The 19529-nt window shown below is 43.0% G+C and overlaps 1 protein-coding gene across 1 annotated transcript in view; it reads right to left on the minus strand.

Moving 5' to 3' along the window:
- Positions 1-352: 352 nt before the first annotated feature.
- The window catches only part of xkr7 (XK, Kell blood group complex subunit-related family, member 7), an 88413-nt gene continuing 69236 nt past the window's right edge, over positions 353-19529 (minus strand). Inside the window, exons 2-4 of the mRNA XM_042004033.1 lie at positions 11275-11474; positions 1380-1599; positions 353-1271 (exon numbers count right to left, since the gene is read on the minus strand). Of these exons, the coding sequence (XP_041859967.1) occupies positions 464-1271; positions 1380-1599; positions 11275-11474 (1228 nt within the window). The 3' untranslated portion in view covers positions 353-463. The remainder of the gene's footprint in view (positions 1272-1379; positions 1600-11274; positions 11475-19529) is intronic.

Raw genomic sequence — 19529 nt, forward strand, 5'->3', positions numbered from 1 at the left:
AAGTCTCTATTGAGTCTCTGGGGGTCTGAGACTGAAGTTCATGCAGCAAACTGTTTCTCTGTTATCTCAAACTTCATTTCTTTAAAGTCCTCTTGGTTGTACTAACATCCAGGATGAAAACTACGTCTAACACATCCAGGTGGGAGATTACATTTCTCACCTCCAAGCTATTACAAATTAAATGGAGCTGATCCCAGTTCAGAATTACTCCATTATCTCTCCACATCTCATTCTGGCTACTCACTCCCAAACAGCTTTGGTCCCAGATTGCGCTTCACATTTTACAATCAAGTGCAGACAACCTCTCTTCTTAAAAAAAAAAAGAAAAAAAAAGCACTGCTCGACACCTTGTGTCTTCTTCTTCTCATGCTTCTTTCAGTGTAGGTCGTCCTGGGGTTAGGACTGATCCCAGTCCGAGTCCTGGTCCCAGACTGCACCTCGAAGTTTAAGAGCCCCTGCTGGCTCAAACAGTCGTTTCATATTCGAACACCTCTTTGCTGCCCATCATGCTGCTCCTGTACTGTATCCGGGGGCTGACCGCTGACGTGGTTTCCAGAAGCAGGATGGTCTTGCGGAGGCGTCGGTCAATAAAATGTGCGTCCCAGGCTGGGTAGCGCTTTCTGGGGAGGTCAATCCTAATTACAGGGCCCTCCTGTGCACGAGATGAAGAGGAGGTCCTGTGAAGCAGTGCAGGAGAGGAGGAAGGGGAGGGGCGCACCTGGAAGACAGGTAGGCAGCTATCTCTGTCTTTCTCCTTGTCCCGCTCCCCAGGAACTGGATCACCAGTGTCTTTAGTCCTGGGCAGAGTCCTTGGAGGACTGGTGATGACCATGTCTGTTTGGGACCCTTGGGATGGAGTAAGGCAAGCATCGATCACCCCCACCACCCCTCCTGCACCCACCACACCCTCATCCACACACCCTCCCCACTGGGAGCCTAGAACAGGCCCGTCTGGGTGCAGCCAGCAGTAGTACACCAACATAAAGAAGGTTCCTAGGGCAAAGCTGCAGGCCACCAGGCACACCACCACCAGGGCGGAGGAGTCGGTGGTTTGTGGGCCGCGGTAGGTGTACCAGGCGGCGGTCAGGGCCACGTTCTCGGCCAGCGTAACAGAGTAGTAGAGTGTCATACGGAAGCGGCTGGGGCCCTCCTTGACATTGAACCAGCAGAAGATGTAGATGATGCCCACGACCATGTTGTAGATGATCTCCTCCCACTTGGACATGCAGAAGTCCGTCTCACCCTGGATAATCCAGAAGGTCATCACACACCTAAAAGACAAACAATATGGCTAACAAGTATAGTAAAACTGGAAAATTTTGTTAGATGAGGAACTGTTAAGCTTTTTTTAGTAGAATATTTGGTCACTTATGGCGCACCAGTGGCTGACGATGAAAATGCCGAAGTAGAGCTGGAAGACGGAGGCGAAGAGGGCAAAAGCCACAGTCCTTGCCCCGATGGTGAAGAAGTGCCACAGCATCTGGGCGATCACAGCCTTGTAGGACATGGGCAGCTTGTCGTCACGGGAGTCCCGGAGAACCTTCTGGTAGGAGGCAATCATCCAGGCCAGCGAAACCAAGGAGGCTGAAGCCGAGAGGCCTGGAGAGGCAGAGGATAAGGGAGAGGAAGGGAAGAAGAAGGAATAAATAGAATCATAAAATGAGGATAAAGGGCAGAACAAAAAGGAGAGCAACAACTAAAAAACTATATAAGAAAACTTTGATTTAGTAAAATCAGGCTCAACAAATCCCATCAAACTTCAAAAACCTTCACTTTTATTCAAACTAAGCGCTTTACAGTGAATCCATTAATCGTTCACGCTACTTTCATACTGGGTGGTGGTAAGTGACACGTGAAGCCACAGCTGTGGCAGCTAATTCATGCCGACGGCCTCTCTGACCACCACCAGTCATCCACACATGTTTACACACCAGCATGCTGACTCTGGTGGTAGGGAAGCTTAAATATCTGGACCAAAGAAACAGCCACAGACTGGGATGAGCGGGATCTGCTGAACAACTGCCACCTGGATGCTTCTCTCTGATAGTCGGCGTAAACCGATGTTATGCTTGAGCTGCAGTTTGCACTGGACCTCAGTTTTAATTGTTTTCTTAAAGGGGTTCAACGCAGAACTGTTTGGTGTTTGTCTTTTGCTCTGCATGTTTATATTTGTTCTCCATTTGCATAAAATCTCAGCCTCACACACTTTGTACTACAGACTAGCAGAAATGAGGCGTTACGATACGGTGAATACGGTATGAAATGATACGTTACGTTACAGCTTGGGTATCTGACGGGTAACCTGTTAAAAAACTCTGTTTATCGGGTTAAAGTGACGGATGTAATTTCACTGGTTGCGACTCAGAATAGGATTTTTTTTTTATCTTTCTACTTCTTTTCTTTCTTCTTTTTTGTGGACATGACCAGTGTTTTACTGGTGCAGGGGTCACCTTTATTGTGAAGTCCTGTAGTAGTTTTTCCAAACCTGGCTCTTATCATGAGGAATGCTCTTTCCGTCCCAGCGTCCAGTGCAGCCAGTGAGAAATTATTGAATGTTGTAAGCTAGTAAGTATTTCTATGTGCAATACAAGCCCAAAGTAATCCAACAGGCTACTTCTGAATGATAGAAAAAATTTAAGGGAAAGAATTTAGCCTCTGTAAACGCCACCTTTTCTTTTATTTTTTTTAATACTGCATCAACACAGTGCCAAAGTGACCCCCTCTGGTGGTTCTAGTGGATCCAGGTGTTGATCCGGATCACCACCAAAAGCTAATCACTTGTTCCATTATTGCATTTTGGCGATTTCCTAAAAATTTAATCAAAATCCGTCCATAACTTGTTGAGTCGACGTCATGTCTTCTTCTGTGCATGCGGGTCCCTTCAGGGTCATGGAGTCTGATGGAGTAAATCCAGACCTATCCTGTTTCAGACCAAGCACTGGCATCGGTCATACGGGGATCGGACAGCTCGTACGAGGGGTCCGGTGCACCATACACCAAAGGATTGTTCGGTGCTGTGTTCAGCCTGCTGACAAGCGTGGATGCTCGTATCTCTCGTCTGTTCGCTAACAGCTGACCACAATAACAACCTGCTAAGATTTAACAGAGTCCAAGGGACCTGGAAAATGCTACTGCTGACCTCAGTGGACTCCAGGTAGCTGAACAATCATATTTATGTTTAAACCTTTACACCAACAAAATCCTACAAACCTGCTGGATTAACCTACAGATTTTGATCCATAACTTGGACCCATGACAGCACCTGAAACTGTGCTACAGTATAAAACAGACATTTTTCTACTTACTAGCTCCAACATTCCCTCATTCCTTCAACTTTTAGCTCTTAAATGAAGTGTTAGCAGATAATATGTATTTACAGAACATAAACTGTACATTGGGATTAATCACAGTGAAATTAGCAGAGCTGTAATCTGGGGAAATCGGCCTCCTTGTGCATTCAGACAGATCTGAACCAGTTTTAACTGAAAGGATCATTAGCCTGCACATGCAACTCTCAGACCTGCCGCGTGTGTTGAGAGCGCAGTTTAACACATTAAACATTCATGTGTGTTAATCAGGCCGGCTTGTCTTAAATTAGCCATAGATCACTTGGAGAAGCATTTAATTTAAGCAGAGGAAGAGATGCAGCCTGACTCGGAATCTTAATTCAGTCCTTTCTGCTTCAATTATCTTTTCTTATGGACAGATGCAGGTTTTTGGGGAGTTTAGCCAAGATTACAGCTGGAATAAAGAAAGAATTTCTACTTTATGTTTGCTTGTTAAATTAGGAAAATGTTTTCTCTATTCATTTTCTTCTTATTATTATCTATCATGATGGTTTGTATTGTGTGTTGTCTGATTTAAGTTAAGGAGTTTATTTGTACAGCACATTTCATGTACAGGACAATTCAAAGGGCTTTACATAAAACAAAGACATTACAGATATTTAGAAATAGTTAAAGGCATCAACACATAATCACAATAAAATAATAAATTACATTAAAATGATTAAAAGCAATATAAGTTTAAAAAAAGCTATTTCATGTATAGGTGCATGCGAAAAGAAATGTTTTTAACCTGGATTTAAAAATGTCTACATTTGGTGAAAGTTTAATCTCCACTGGCAGTTTGTTCCACTTGTTTGCAGCATAACAGCTAAATGCTGCTTCTCCATGTTTAGTCTGGACTCTGGTCTGGACTCTGGCGTGGACTCTGGTCTGGACTCTGGTCTGGACTAGTTGACCAGAGTCTTTGGATCTAAGAGCTCTGCTAGGTTTATATTCTCTGAGCATATTACAGATATATTCTGGGCCTAGGCAAGGCAAGGCAAATTTATTTGTATAGCACATTTCATGTACAAGACAATTCAAAGTGCTTTACATAAAACATAAAAACATTACAGCAAGGTGCAGGGAAAGAAAAAAAAAGAAAGAAAAACAAAGATTAAAAAAGATAAAATTGATCACATAAAAACAGCAGGAAAAAGCTCAGATAAAAAAATAAAGGTAAGATTTCAGCGTAAAAGAACCAAATGCAGATCTGGATTTCTAAATAAAAACTAGTGAAATGCAGCAGAGAACAGGTGGATCTTCAACCTTGATTTAAATAAACTAAGTGTTTCAGCTGATTTGAGGCTTTCTGGGAGTTTGTTCCAGACATGTGGAGCATAGAAGCTGAATGCAGCTTCTCCATGTTTGGTTTTGACTCTGGGAACTGATAAGAAACTGGATCCAGATGACCTGAGGGTTCTGGTAGGTTCATACTGGACCTAAACCATTCTGGGATTTGTAAACAATCAGAAGGGTTTAAAATCTATTCTGTGACTGACTGGAAACCAGTGTAAAGATTTAAAAACTGGTGTGATGTGTTCAGATCTCTTAGTCCTGGTTAAAACTCTAGCAGCAGCGTTCTGGATGAGCTGCAGATGTTTAATGCTCATTTTAGGGAGTCCTGTTAAAGGACCATTACAGTTATCCAGCCTACTGGAGATGAATGCATGGATGAGTTTCTCTTGGTCTTTCTGGGAGCCTAAACTTTTAATTCTGTTGATGTTTCTGAGCTGGTAAAAAGCTTCTTAGTGAAGCTTTGATGTGGCTGCTGAAAGTCAGGTCTGAGTCTATCAACACTCCCAGGTTACGAACTTGGTCGGTGATTTTAAGAGCCCGAGTCTCCAGGTGTTTACCAATGCTGACCCTCTTCTCTTTGCTACCAAACAGAATAATCTCAGTTTTGTCTTCATTTAATTGTAGAAAATTCTCCTTCATCCAGGTGTTTATTTGTTCCAGACACTGACACAATAAGTCTACTGGACTACAGTCATCTGGTGACAGAGACACATAAAGTTGTGTATCATCTGCATAACTGTGATAACTAATGCTATAGTTCTGTAATATTTGACCCAAAGGGAGGAGATACAAGTTGAACAGAAGAGGTCCAAGGACTGACCCCTGGGGGACTCCACAAGTCATGGCCACTCGCTCTGATTCATAGCTGCCGATCGTAACAAAATAACTCCGGCCTTCTAAATAGGACCTGGACCAGTTAAGGACCGCTCCAGAAAGTCCAACCCAGTGTTCCAGCCTGTGCAACTGGATTCTGTGATCTACAGTGTCAAACGCAGCACTGAGAACCAACAGAACCAGGACTGATACTTGACCAGAATCAGTATTCAACCTAATGTCATTTAACACTTTGACCAGAGCTGTTTCAGGGCTGTGATGAGGTCGGAAGCCGGACTGAAATTTATCAAGATTTCCACTTTCATTTAAAAAGTCATGAAGCTGGTGAAATACAACTTTCTCAATAATCTTGGAAATAAAAGAGAGGTTAGAGACAGGTCTATAGTTGTTCATTATAGAGGCGTCTAGAGTCCTTTTCTTTAGGAGGCTTAATAGCAGCTATCTTTAGTGACTTGGGAAAAATGCCTGATGCCAGCGAGCTGTTAACTATCAGTAGGAGACCACTTTCTACTGAGCTAAAAACTGTTTTTAAAAAGTCGGATGGTATCATGTCCAGAGTGCATGTAGTTGATTTCAAATGCCAAACTGTTTCTTGTAGGATTTTTAAACCAACCGTTTTAAATTGCAACATGACATCAGAATTATTTCCGGGTTTTAGACACAGACTAGATTTCTTGTTTGACTGTGTGGAATTAATATTTTGCCTGATTGTTTTAATGTTTTGGCTAAAAAAGTTGGCAAATTGGTTGCACTTCTCAGTGGAAAGGAGCTCTGGGTTTATCTGTATAGGAGGATTAGTAAGTTTTTCAATCAAGCAAATAGGGCTGTAAAGTCAAAGTCGACTGGTCGACTGTTTGGTTGATATGTTTTGAGTCAACCACAATTCTGATTGGTCGATTTTATGACGTGTTAATTTCATGCAGGGAGGGGGAGATCGAAGGATGTCCACGCTACTCAGAGTCTGGTGGTTTGTTGAATATTTAGAGGTTTTTTTGTTTTAGCGTTTGATCCTGGTGAGTCCTTCAACCATGTCAAAGACTTCGGCAGTGTGGCAGCATTTTATCAAAATAGATGGAGGGAAAAAGGTCGAGTGCAAAATTTGCAAACAACAGTTTGCATATCACAGCTCGACGACGAACATGGCGTATCATCTAAAAACGGTGGAATATATTAAAGGCAATTAACATAATATATTCCACATATTTCAATATTTTAGTCTAATAATCGTTTATTTGTCTTATAACTGCAGGCGCACCCGCCTGCAACAACGGCATCATCCCTCAGATACACTCAGACCACACTGGATGTAAGGTCTCCGCTTTCATCCAAACGCAAAAATGATATCACAGAGGGAATTGTCAATTTTATTGCTCAGGATATGAGGCCCGTTGGTGTCGTGGAAGGCCAAGGTTTTAAGAACCTGTTAAAAGTTTTGGAACCTGGATATTCCGTGCCAGCGCGCATGACAATCATGAACGCGCTAAATGCAAAATACCAGGGACTCAAAGAGAAAGTTTCTCAGTTAATACAACACAGCGAAGCACTGAGCTTAACCACGGACATGTGGACGTCTCTTCGAATGGAGTCCTATATGACAGTGACTGCCCATTTCATTAGTGAAGACTGGAAGGCAAAGAGCCTTGTGCTTGAGACAAAACAAATGGAAGAGGCGCACACTGGAAGAAACATCGCTGCCCGACTGTCTGAAGTTGCTGATACCTTTAAAATTCCAGCAGAAAAGAGAGTGTCTGTCGTATGTGACAACGCGGCTAATATGGCACTCTGTGTGCAAACACTAAAAGAGTCACATGAATGGTTGGAGATGCAGGGCGTCAGATGTGCCGGCCATACTTTGCAGCTCTGCGTTAACGCTGCGCTTAAACAAGAGCAGATTAGTCGCGCCGTGGCTGCAGCCCGTCACCTTGTAGCGCATTTTAAAAAGGGACACAAAGCAAAAACTGGGTTAAAACAAAAGCAGGAGCAGCAAAATGTCCCTCAGCATGAACTTATCCAGGATGTGTCCACTCGTTGGAACTCAACATTTTCAATGTTGGACCGACTGCTGGAGCAACGCTGGCCTATTACAGCAGTGCTGTCCGACCCAACATTTACAAAAAAGAGTGACAGCAGTACACTGGATCTTACTACAGCACACTGGAATGCGATAGAGGACATTAAAAATGTGCTGAAACCCATGACAACCCTGACGGAGCTGCTGTCTGAAGAGGACAACGCGTCCCTGTCTGCAACCGTACCCATGCTGGCAAACTTAAAGAAACGTCACCTGACCATCACAGATAATGACAGTCCCATTACCAAAAAAATGAAAAGCAAGCTGGTCGAAGAAATTGACAGTAGGTGGGAGTTTGAAACCCGAATGATAAATGTCTACATTACAGCTGCAGTCGTAGACCCTCGTTTTAAGCAGCTGTCTTTTCTGGATGATGTCAAACGAGACGAGGCCTATATCGAAGTTGCCCAGCTGGCAGAGCGACTGAGTGCACGCAGCGCAGCCACGGCTGAGCCCGGAGGTGAGGAGCAGCGCGAGTCAAAAAAACAGAAAACCGACAAAGAGAAGGAGATTGCGATGCTGTTGTGCGGAGATGAGGAGGAAGTTTCAGAACCAGGTGGGAGAAGCGTAGAAGAGATGAAACATTATCTTCAGGACAAAACTAAAGTTGACTCTGGACCATTGGGGTGGTGGGAAAAAAACCAAGACAGATACCCGAGCTTGGCCCAAGTAGCAAAGCGACTGCTCTGTATCCCTGCGACATCCACGCCTTCTGAACGCATTTTCTCAAAGGCAGGATTTATTGTGAACAAATCAAGAAGCTGTCTTCTTCCAAAGAACGTGGATATGCTTGTGTTTCTCGCACACAACACTAACAAGTGTGAATAGTTTGTAGAAAGAGGACGCTGATTGTACTCTGAGTGAGTAGCCATTTGTTTTTTATTGTATGCAGTGCACATTACTTCGTTTCAGATATCAGTGGCATTTCATTGTTGTGCACGTTTGTTTGAAGAAATACTTGTGGATTTAGGCATTTCATTTATTTAATTTTTTTTTTCTTCTGAGTGAGCCCTCCTTGTGGCATGCACTTTATTTTGTTTCAGTTTATTGCTGCTAAAGAACGAACTTTTATGGTTCCCTTTTATTATTGTGCACATTTATTTCTATTTACTGGAATTAGCTTTTTTTTTTCTCTCTTTTTGCTTTTACCTTAATCCGTGCCCACAGGCTGTACTTCGACCCAAGATCTGGGATGTTTAATAAAGGTAATGTTCCCCGAATCGCCTCTTGTGTATAATTGCCCCCCCCCCCCCCAACGCCCGAGTCGATTTTTAGTTGAATTTTCAGGGCTTCAGTCGACCAACAATTTCTTTGGTTGATTACAGCCCTACAAGCAAACAGAGTGCGAGAATTGTTGACATTCCTGTTAATCATTTCAGATAAATGCAGCTCTCTGGCCTTCACAGCTCATTGTTATAGTTACGCAGGCTTTGTTTATACAGCTCATAGTGAGTTTGAAGTTTATTTTCCACCATTTCCGCTCAGCTTTTCTGCTTTCTCTTTTTAGGCTGGTAACCACAGTGGTGTTTCTCCATGGTGTTTTCTGTTTGCTCAAAGTGCTCTTGATTCTTATCGGTGCAACAGCATCCATTACATTCAAGACTTTCAGATTGAAATGATCCAGGAGTCCATCAACTGACTCTGACACGAATGTCTTGCAGTGTTTCAATCCTCTTCTCCGGCTGTGTTATCCTCAAAGAAAGTTGCTCACACTCAGCACAGCTCACTGATACTGCAGGGTTAGGCGACATCATTCCACTAGTTCTCCGATGGCAATCAATTAAATTTATCAAAAAATATATTCGTTCCAGTGATTTATAAGTGACCAGGAGTCCTTGTTCCTAAATTTCTTGGTAAAGATAAGAAAAAAGAAGAAAAAAAGAAGAAAATGCAAGCAGAAAGGAGAGTAAAGCAGGAAGCGACTGCACGGCAGCAAAGCAGGAAGAAAAATCTTGTCAGTTGCTGACTTTTCCTTGTCCTCCCACAATGCTGCTGACGCACAAAACTGTTAATTGTTTATTAGAAAGGATACCCATTAGTTGTCTCCAAAGTGGGACGAACTAGTCTTCCTGGGTCCAGTTCACCCCCACTCTCATCAGAATGCGCTGACAAATGCTTCATGCTTCTTTTCTTCTCTGAGTTGAACAGACTAGACTCATCTGTGGCGTATTGCTGCCATCTACCGTTTAACATCATCCAGGTCACATTTCTCTCACACACATCTGCATGCTCAAAATCTGAAACCCAGAAGTAAACTTAACAATGAGTGTATATCAGGCAACGTGTAGGAGCTCTGTGATTTGTCAAAATTGTATTAAAGTTGCTGTGATTGGACAAAATTGCAGGACATGAAGAATTTGTGTTGATAGCTTCCAGCATTGCTGGATATCTACCCTCAGTGCATGCACACAGCAGGGCTACAGTTGTACTGCAACACCTCTTCAAACAGCAGGAGAGTGTTTGGTTAAAGCAGCAAGCTGAGCTTGAACACAGTATCAGCATCAGAGGGACGTGAGCATGCTTCTAGTGACTGTCAGAGCAGATTTACTGTCTTCCCTGCAGAGACACACAGAGCCTGCTTGATCTGTTCCACTGTCAGCCGTGCACGTCAATACCCATGTAGCACAGCTCCGGTTGGTCAGTGGGCTCAGAGGTTCATCCCCCTCTGCTCCACTGAGTGGTGTAAAACGAAGGTCCTCCAGGTTCAAAATGCATTTGAATGTTAGAAATTAAAGCAAGCTTTTAAGTAGACCACTTGTTTGTTTATTTTTGCAGGTTTTATGTGTCAGCTGTCTGATGCTGGTGTACGAGTCTGAAGAGTGTTTTAGTCATCAAAGACCAATCTGCTTCTGTTAAGAGGTGCATTAATAAAGTATGGGATCTCCTCCTGAGATCAGTCCATTTGCACACACATAGATATCTGCTTTCCTTCCATCCATCCATCCGTCCGTCCGTCCATCCGTCCCTCTGTCCGTCCGTCCGTCCGTCCGTCCGTCCGTCCATCCATCCATCCGTCCATCCATCCATCCGTCTATCCATCCATCCATCCATCCATCCATCTCTCCATCCATCCATCCATCCATCCATCCATCGTAGGGTTGCCTTGAACTATCGCATATAACTTAAAGAACACACACATATAAACAACTTGCAAATATCTCGAGAGGTGAGTTTTCTTACAGTCCACTGAGCAACGGAGGAACTGATTATTTTTCTGATCATTTAGTATCAGTATAAACAAAATATTAAATATTAATAAATGAAATAGTTATTTTAAAGTTTAAATTACAATAAGGCTAGTTCTTTGATGGTTGATTTGTGAATGGGTAGGCCTCGCCTGCCGGGGCCCACCCAAAGCGACATATCCCCCCCCCAATACTGGACATTGAATGTACCAGTGTGTGAAAACTGGTCCTTACTATCAGTGCTGGGAAGCACCACCGGGAAGTTAATGATCTGATATTATTCTTGCCTCTTTGCTTTTAAAGGACCAACAAATCCAGCTGAAGAGGCTAGAGAGGTGGGGTGGTACCGGGGGCTGAAACCAGCTAATTATACCAGAAGCAACACGACCAGTTTGGTTCCAGCAAAGCAGGAAATAAAAATAACATCTGCAGACATGCTGACACCATTTAGGGGAAAAAAAAATCTCTTTTCCTGCTGTGATCGTCTGAATTATCACACCATTTCATGACGCGTGGAAACCTTCACGGGCTGTGAAGAAGGAACATCATCATCTCTGACCTTGCAGAGGGAGGACGTTGTTTCCGTGGATCATGATGCTGAGCTGCAGGACGAGCTGTGGGGCAGACTTCAGGAAGGCCTCCAGCAGGCGGAGCATGGTGATGTCAGCACTCTCAAACATCAGCCGCCAGTGGAAATGACGACGGGGCCCGTTGCTGTGCCAGCGGCTCTGGGCGCCCAGGTAGAGGGCGTGGACATATCTGAGGACAAGAAACAGACATATGAGTTTTAAGGCTGGAAATGAGCTGAGAAAATAAACATCTGCTGGAAGGACCAGCTGGACAGCCATGATCTCTGATCCCTCAGACGGCTCTGCATCAAAAGCCATCATCCATCAACAGCTGATAGGGCCACATGAACAAGGATTACTGTGGGGACCCCGTGCCAAGCTGTGTGATACAGAAGTACATTCACACACTCCACATCAAACATTAACCCTTAAAACTCAGCTTCACTGTCAGCCAACCAAGTGCTATCACTTTTATCATCAGCAGTGTCTCAGGAGCGGTGGTGTGTAGCTCTGTGGGGTAAATGTGATGGATTTTTAACCCTTTAGATGATCTACGGAAGTTTTCCAGGCATTTCTATCCCGTCCAGGAGGTTTACAATCCAGCCACTAAATGTAGTTTTATTCAGAGACTCTATCTGGTAAATCCACAATGATCCATGATAACAACATTATTTATCACATTTCATCATAAAAACATCACCATCACTACTATGTTGCTAAGAGACCTCTATTTAGACCTGGACATGATGATGACGCCACTTCCTGTCAGACTTTCCACCAATCAGAGAGCTTAGATTGACGGTAACGTCCATTCAGGAGCAGCCAAAGATCAACCAGTGAGCAGAAAGTTCTATGTGTGTGTGAAAAGAAGAAAAATAATGCTCCTCTATGGCTGGAATAAAGCCAAGAAGACGTTTCTGATGCACGGTGGCGCCACAAAGCAGCTGAGCTGGAGTTGGTTTAGTGAGGATAGCAGGTAAATAGTAGCAGGAATAACTGGAAATGAGGAAAAACATACCTACCTTTATTAGTACATGTCCCATTTTGTTACATTTTTACTCTTCTACCTCACTTTTAGTGTACTTTTAGAAGTATTATTATAATTTGTTTTATTTTATTATTTATAAGGGACCATTTTAAACATAAGTGTTGCCATTTGATGCATTGTACCAGAGTAAGCCTAACATCTGAAATCCTCTGGCAACTACTGCCCATCATCTTTAACTACTGTTGCTGCTGCAATGACTGTCAAAGAAATTTAATTTTCTCTTTATTTTAAAACTTCTCCAGAAAAGATCTATATCTATATCCATTCAATTTACATCATTTTAGCCTCATAATCTGACAGCTGAGAAACATCATGTCTGATGCTGACTGGGTTGAGTTTCTACAAATACACACAGGTGAAACAAAACAAAAATAGAATATCATGCAAAACTTAATTTATTTCAGTAACTCAACTTAAAAAGGGAAACTAATATAATAATAATAATAATAATGTATTAGATTTGTATAGCGCTTTTCAAGGCACCCAAAGCGTTATACATTGTGTATCCATTATTCATCCACTCCTCATTCATACCTGGGAAGGTAAGCTTCTTGTGTAGCCACAGCTGCCACAAACTCGTTATAAAGACATATGCAAAGTAAGAGATTTCAAGCATTTATTCTGGCGATTATGGTTTACAGCTGATGAAAACCCAAAAATCAAAATCACAGAAAATTAGAATATTAGATGAACTTAATAAAAAAAAGATATTGACTCCAGAAATTTGACCATCTGAAGAGTTTAGTCCTGCATATGAACTCAGTAGTTGGTTTTAGCCCCTCTTGCATGAGTTCCTGCCTCCATGCGGCGTGGCATGGATGCTATCATGCTGGATGTTAATGGACGACTAGGATGCTTCAGTAGCGGCCTTCAGCTCTTCTGCATTGCTCGGGCTCATGTGTCTCATCTTTCTCTTGGCAATGCTCCATAGATTTTCTACGGGGTTCAGGTCTGGAGAGTCTGCTGGCCAGTCCAGCCCAGTAATCCTTGGTCATTGAACCAGGTTCTGGTTTTTGTGGCAGTGTGAGCAGGTGCCGAGTCCTGCTGGAAAATAAAGTCAGCATCTCCAGAAAGGAAGCATGAAGGGTTCTAAAACCTCCTGGTAGACGCTGCGTGGACTCTGGACTTAATAAAGCCCAGTGGACCAGCACCAGATGACATAGCTCCCACATCACCACCCACTGTGGAAACTTCACGCTGCACTTTAAGGGTCTTGGATTGTTGCCTCTCCAGTCTTCCTCCAGACTCTGGGACCAGGGTCCACATAAGATGCAGAATTTGTCTTATCAAAAAAGAGACATTTGGACCACTGCTCAGCAGACCAGGTCATGGTTTCTTTAGTCCAGGTAAGACGCTTCTGACGTTGCGTTTAGTTCAGGAGCGGCTGGACTAGAGGAATAAGACATGCAAAGTCCAGGTCCAGGATTCGTGTATGTGTGGTGGATCTGGAAGCTCTAATTCCAGCCTCAGTCCTCTCCTTGTGAAGCTCCCCCACATTTCAGAACTGTCTTTTCCTGAGGTTTAAATTTTTGGGTTTTCATAAGCTGAAAGATATAATCACCAAAATTATAACAAATGAATGCTTCAGATATCTCACTTTGCATGTAATAAGTTTATACAATATTTTAGTTTCCCTTTTTAAGCTGAATTACTGAAATAAATTAAGTTTTGTGCAATATTTATTTATTTTTTGTTTCTCACACACACACACACATACATACATACATATATATATATATATATATATATATATATATATACACACACACCATGGTCTGGGTGAATACTGGAGGGTGTCCATTAAAAAGTGATAATGGACACCTATGAAAGAAGTGTTGTAAATTATTGTGACTGACTAAACGCTGGTTGGTAACAGAAACCCAGACGCCGGGCAGCAGACACGCCAGATCAGAGCAGCCTGCAGGCTTATTGAACGATGTAGGAAAAGATCTGTGGACTTTGACTGTTTTAAAAAAAATGTTGCATCATCCTCTGGACACACACAAGCTGTAAGAGCTGCACCTGCCCTCTGAAATGTTTGTATCACGTAACATAACTGTGGCCAACCGAGCTGCAGGTTCTGTGTCAGAGCCGGTTACATTGGCAACGCTTCTCAACGAAATAGCCCACTCAGCCTCTTCTTGTGAAAAACTTACAATTGGGCCATAGTATAAGTGGGATAATGCCTGACGAGGTGGCCATTATCATAAATAAATGGACTTTGCGGAGGCAACCGTCCTCCACTTCGCGTTGGATGGTTCACGCCTCCTCGTCGTCCATTAATTTACGATAATGGCCACCTCGCCGGGCATTACCCCTTACATATATGTATACCATGACTGTCAATAACACTCTTTATCACTTGATATCAGGACTCTAAATTAACTTTTTAGATCACCAGCCAGTCTTGTCCAGTGGATTGGTAAAGTTAGTGGTCAGTCAAAATTTTACTAGCAAACTATCCAGATGGTGTTCCCATCAACCTAAAGCCCTGCTGAGCAGCAGCAGTTAAGAGATTTGGCTTGTGGCTGTTAGTTTTCATTTATTCCCACCAAACTTTGTTGGGTTGGCCGGTGTTAAGCCCTGCTTGGTATCTTCAATGCCAGAACCTCTGATAGGTGTTACTGAGGTGGTTGGACCAGTGTTTGTCGAGATGCAGCAGTTGAACCATCACATACATCGAAGAAGCAACTTAAAATAAAAGAAAAAAGAAGCAGAACTCTTCAGTGACGTTTGTGTTTTACCTGCTGGCACTTACTTATATAGTACTATAATATAAATAGAAAAAAATGTGTAAAATTGCATCTGGTGTCACCCAGTATGGGAAAAAAGACTGATGCATCATGGGAGACTGTCGTATCAAAGCAGCGGGAGAGACGGCTTGAAGGAGAGAACTAAAACTCGCTCTGAGGTACAGGGAGACGACACTCACTTCCAGCTCTTCTGCAGCCCCAAGCAGGTTTTAAGTGGGGGGATAAAAATAACCACGTGTCTATGCACACACACACACACACACACACACACACACACACACACACACACACACACACACACACACACACACACACATCAGCGTATATAGCTATATTCAATCCTGCAACTTGCAGATAAGCAGTGATGCAAGTGTATGTGGTTGACTCAACTAATCATACACACACATATCCGCAATATGTCTCATGCACATGAAGACACATGCACATATGAACACACACACACACACACACACACACACACACACACACACACACACACACACACACACACACACTGACAGGCAGCAAGGAATGAAGCTCTGCAAATAATTTGCTAGCCAAGCACCGACGATAGTCCTCCATTCAATCCTCTGTTTGCCGTCTCTTCACCTTCTAATTTATAACTTCCATTTCTGTTCATTATTTTCTTCTGTTAGTTGGATTGTGTTGCTTTTAGCAGTTGTGACTTCCTCTAGCAACACCATGAGCTTAATAAGTGGTGCTTTGATTTATCATTCCTGAAATTAGCTTATGTCAGAGGCATTTAGCCTCCTTTGGAATAAGTTTTTATGTTTACTCACAGGTCACTTCCACGTTTAACTGCTTGTTAACAGAAATATCAGCCAATCACATGACAGCAACTCATCACATTTAGTCATGTAGACGTGGTGAAAATGACTTGCTGAAATTCAAGGTGACCATCAGAATAAGAAAAAAAGGGGATTTCAATGACTTTGAACGTGGCATGGTTGTTGATCTGAGAATTTACTGGGATTTACACATACAACCATTTCTAGGGTTTCCAGAAAATGGTCTGAAGAAGAGAAAATATCCAGAAGTCCAGAGGAAGATGGGCAGACTGGTGGGAGATGGTAGAAAGGCAACAGGAAGTCTAATCAGCACTGGTTCCAACCAAGGTCTGCAGAACAGCATCTCTGAACACACAACACGTCCAACCTTGAAGCCGATGGTCTACAGCAGCAGAAGACCACACCGGGTGCCTCCTGCCAGCTAAGAACAGGAAACAGAGGCTACAATTCACACACACTCACCAACACTGGACAATAGAAGATGGAGACCATCTGACCACAGTGGAGCATCTTCTGATGCTACTTCCAGCAGGATAATGCACCATGTTACAAAGCTCAGATCATCTCCACCTGCTTTCTAGAACATGACGATGAGTTCACTGGACTCCAACGCCTGTAATACATATTCATCACATCGATTCCATGATGGCTGGGGAGGGAAAAGGAGGAAAGAAGTGAAATTTTTCAGGGTGTGAGACAAAGATCCCGATGGACCATGCTGAAAAACGTAAAAATGTTTAATTGTTGGGCACGACATGGGCATTACTGTGTCAGAAAGGCAGAATAGTGGCATCAGGTGGCAGATGCTGCCATCACAGTGTTAGAAGAGAAGACATGCCAGAGGTATCGGAGCACGCGGCTGGTTATCTCAGTCGGTAGAGCATCTTGACCGAAGTTCTAATCTCACAGGGGGGAGTTGCTTGCTAAATGACAGTAATGATGACGGTAAAGAAGTCTTTTGTTTTAATGTATAAAATAAATATGTACATATACATCTGAGACTGGTAGCAGTTAATTTAGTGTTAAATAATATTTCTTTATAGTTGCTGGGTGTTTCAGCTGGGTGGGCGGGGCTGCAGCTGTGGTTGGAGAGGGTGAAGCTAGAGACTCCACATCACTTCATCACATCTCTGCATCACTTCTAGATGCTCCAGTCTGTCCAACTCTGCTGGATCTCAGAATAAATGACCAAAGCTTACTGTTCACATTTTCGTTTACTGACTAAATGTTGGCAGCAGACTCTCCACCTCATCATTTCCTTGATTTTATTCTGGACTGTTGGTGTCGCCGTTTCCTGTTTTTCTTGATTCTGTGCATACGCCTGGGTCAGAGTTTGCGTGGAGGTAGGATTCTGTAGGGTTCACAATAATTCTGTCTGTACTTTGGTTCATAGTGCTAGTTAGCAGATGTTAGCATGCTAACATGCTAAATGCAGATGGTGTGCATGTGGAAATGATTCAGTTTTGTTTTAATAGTCCGACGTTACATTTTATTCCACAGCGGCGATGTTATTTATTTTTCTGTTTTCTTTCTTGACTCTTCTTGGTTTTCTCTACTGTTTCTTCACTTTCTCTCTACTCATTTTCATCATTTTCTTTACTTTTCCTCCATCTCTTCTTCTGCCTCTCTTCCACAACGTGTCATCTCTCATTTTGTCTCCATCTGAACCCAATTCCATGCAGCTATTGTCTTTTTTTGTCTGTCTTCATCCAATTTATTTTCTTCTTCCCTCTGGTGTTCTGCCTCAGGTCCCTAATCCATCAAATCTATATGAATCCTCATTTCCTCCTTGCTGCTCAGACTTCTACTCCACCTCTCTCATCTGCTCTCAGGCCTGCTGGCAGTCTTGCCTGGACCCGGAACCAGATAATGTTAGATGCCTGTCCCTCCCCAACGCCCGGATCTCTCTTCTTCTTCTGCTCTTCATCTCCTCTTCTGTGTCGTTCTTCTCCTGATCCTCTCCTCTGCTTACGAGGTTGACTCTGTAAGAGTCGGTCATTTAGTGGCCATAATGCATCACTCGCTGTCACCTCACTGCAGCAGATCTCTTTCTATACATTGACATTACTAGTTTGGCAGTCAATAGCAGACAAGGTGTGTTTGATGTTAGACATGAGAAGCAAAAAACCATCCTCATCTCAAAGATTATAACTCCAGACATGCTTCTATCAGTGAAAGTGAAGCTTCGCTAAGTTTGCTGGAATTAGTTGAGCCTGAGTTTACAGTGCAAAGACTGAAGTAGTTGTCTGATGATAGTGTAGGTGAGCATGTGCTCTTTCACCACAGATTCATGGACAGCCCCTCCAACGGAGTCGTATGTAACTGGCATGTAACCCTCAGACCAAACCATACACTCTCAGCAAATAAAGTACTTCATAAAGTACCTTTAAGGGTAAAAATGGTTGCAACTGGGATGATATTCTCAAAGGTACAGCTGTTGTAGCCTCAACAGTGGGTGCTTGTTAGTACTCTTGCAGCCCCAGAAATGTTGGTCTTTATAGGGTATAAACGGCAAAGGTAGAAACCTTTTCCCAATAGCGCTTCCTGTGCTTTATCTAAGATGCCCTACAACAAATCTTTTTACTTCATCTTGCCATTTCCATGGCTACCAAAGTTGCCTCATTTAGATAAAACAATGTGGAACAAGATGCAGGAGACCCGAGTGGTTAAAGTTCTTCTTTTAGGATTTTTCTTGTTGAAGTTTATGAAACCAGATCCAAGAGCTGCTAAAATGTGCTGGTGAAGAACACAGAGCTCAACCACACAACTCAGATGAAGCGGGGAGGGGGGCTATGGACCAGGCTTATCAGCTCTGGACCAGGAAAGTTAAGGCTGTTATCACTTAAGATAAATGCCAGGGATTTATTTTTCTTTGGTGTGATAGCGCGCTCTTATCTGGCCGGAAACGTCAGTCCCCTTATACTTGAGTATTTCCAGTTGTGTAATTATAATCTAACTGATGTCATAACTCTACATCTCAGTGATCGGCTAGAGCTTCAAATCCTCCATCAGTGAGAAAAGCATAGCTGAGGAACAACAGAGGGAATGGACAGCAGAAGAAAGACGAGAAAACCTGTGTTTATTAATAACTCATCCCTGCAACTGATCAAAGACCCGACTGGACTTCTGATCCACCCCCTTCAGCCGTCTCCAGGGCGATAAACTGGTACCAGCAGCAGACTTTTAACGAGACGCTGATCCATTAGTGTGACTCACTAACACATAGCAGATTTCTGGATATCCTGCAAATCCTTCAGCTGGTAAAGGAGAAGGGAGCCCTTTAACCCCCCTCACTCAACCGGCCCATTATCACGCTGACAGCCAGTGGCATTTATTGGTTGTGTGTGTTCGTAATTTTACACACTCCATGACTGGACGTCTCTTATGACGCATGCTAGTTCTCACTTCTGAGTCAAATCAGTTGGATGCTGTTCTAATAACTATGACAAAAACCAGCCATACACACATATAAATAAAGTTGTGTTCTGGCCATGTTCCACTCCCGCTGGAGGAAGCGGCTCCTCATTTAATTTGCTTCTTTCAGTGTGGCCTCATACCTGTGATGTTACGTTCAGGCTGCAGAGCTGCAGGAAAAAGTCTTTTTTACTGCCTCATGCACAGAGCACATCTTGGAT

Source organism: Melanotaenia boesemani, chromosome 13 (assembly GCF_017639745.1).
Source record: "Melanotaenia boesemani isolate fMelBoe1 chromosome 13, fMelBoe1.pri, whole genome shotgun sequence".
NCBI classification, from domain to species: domain Eukaryota; kingdom Metazoa; phylum Chordata; class Actinopteri; order Atheriniformes; family Melanotaeniidae; genus Melanotaenia; species Melanotaenia boesemani.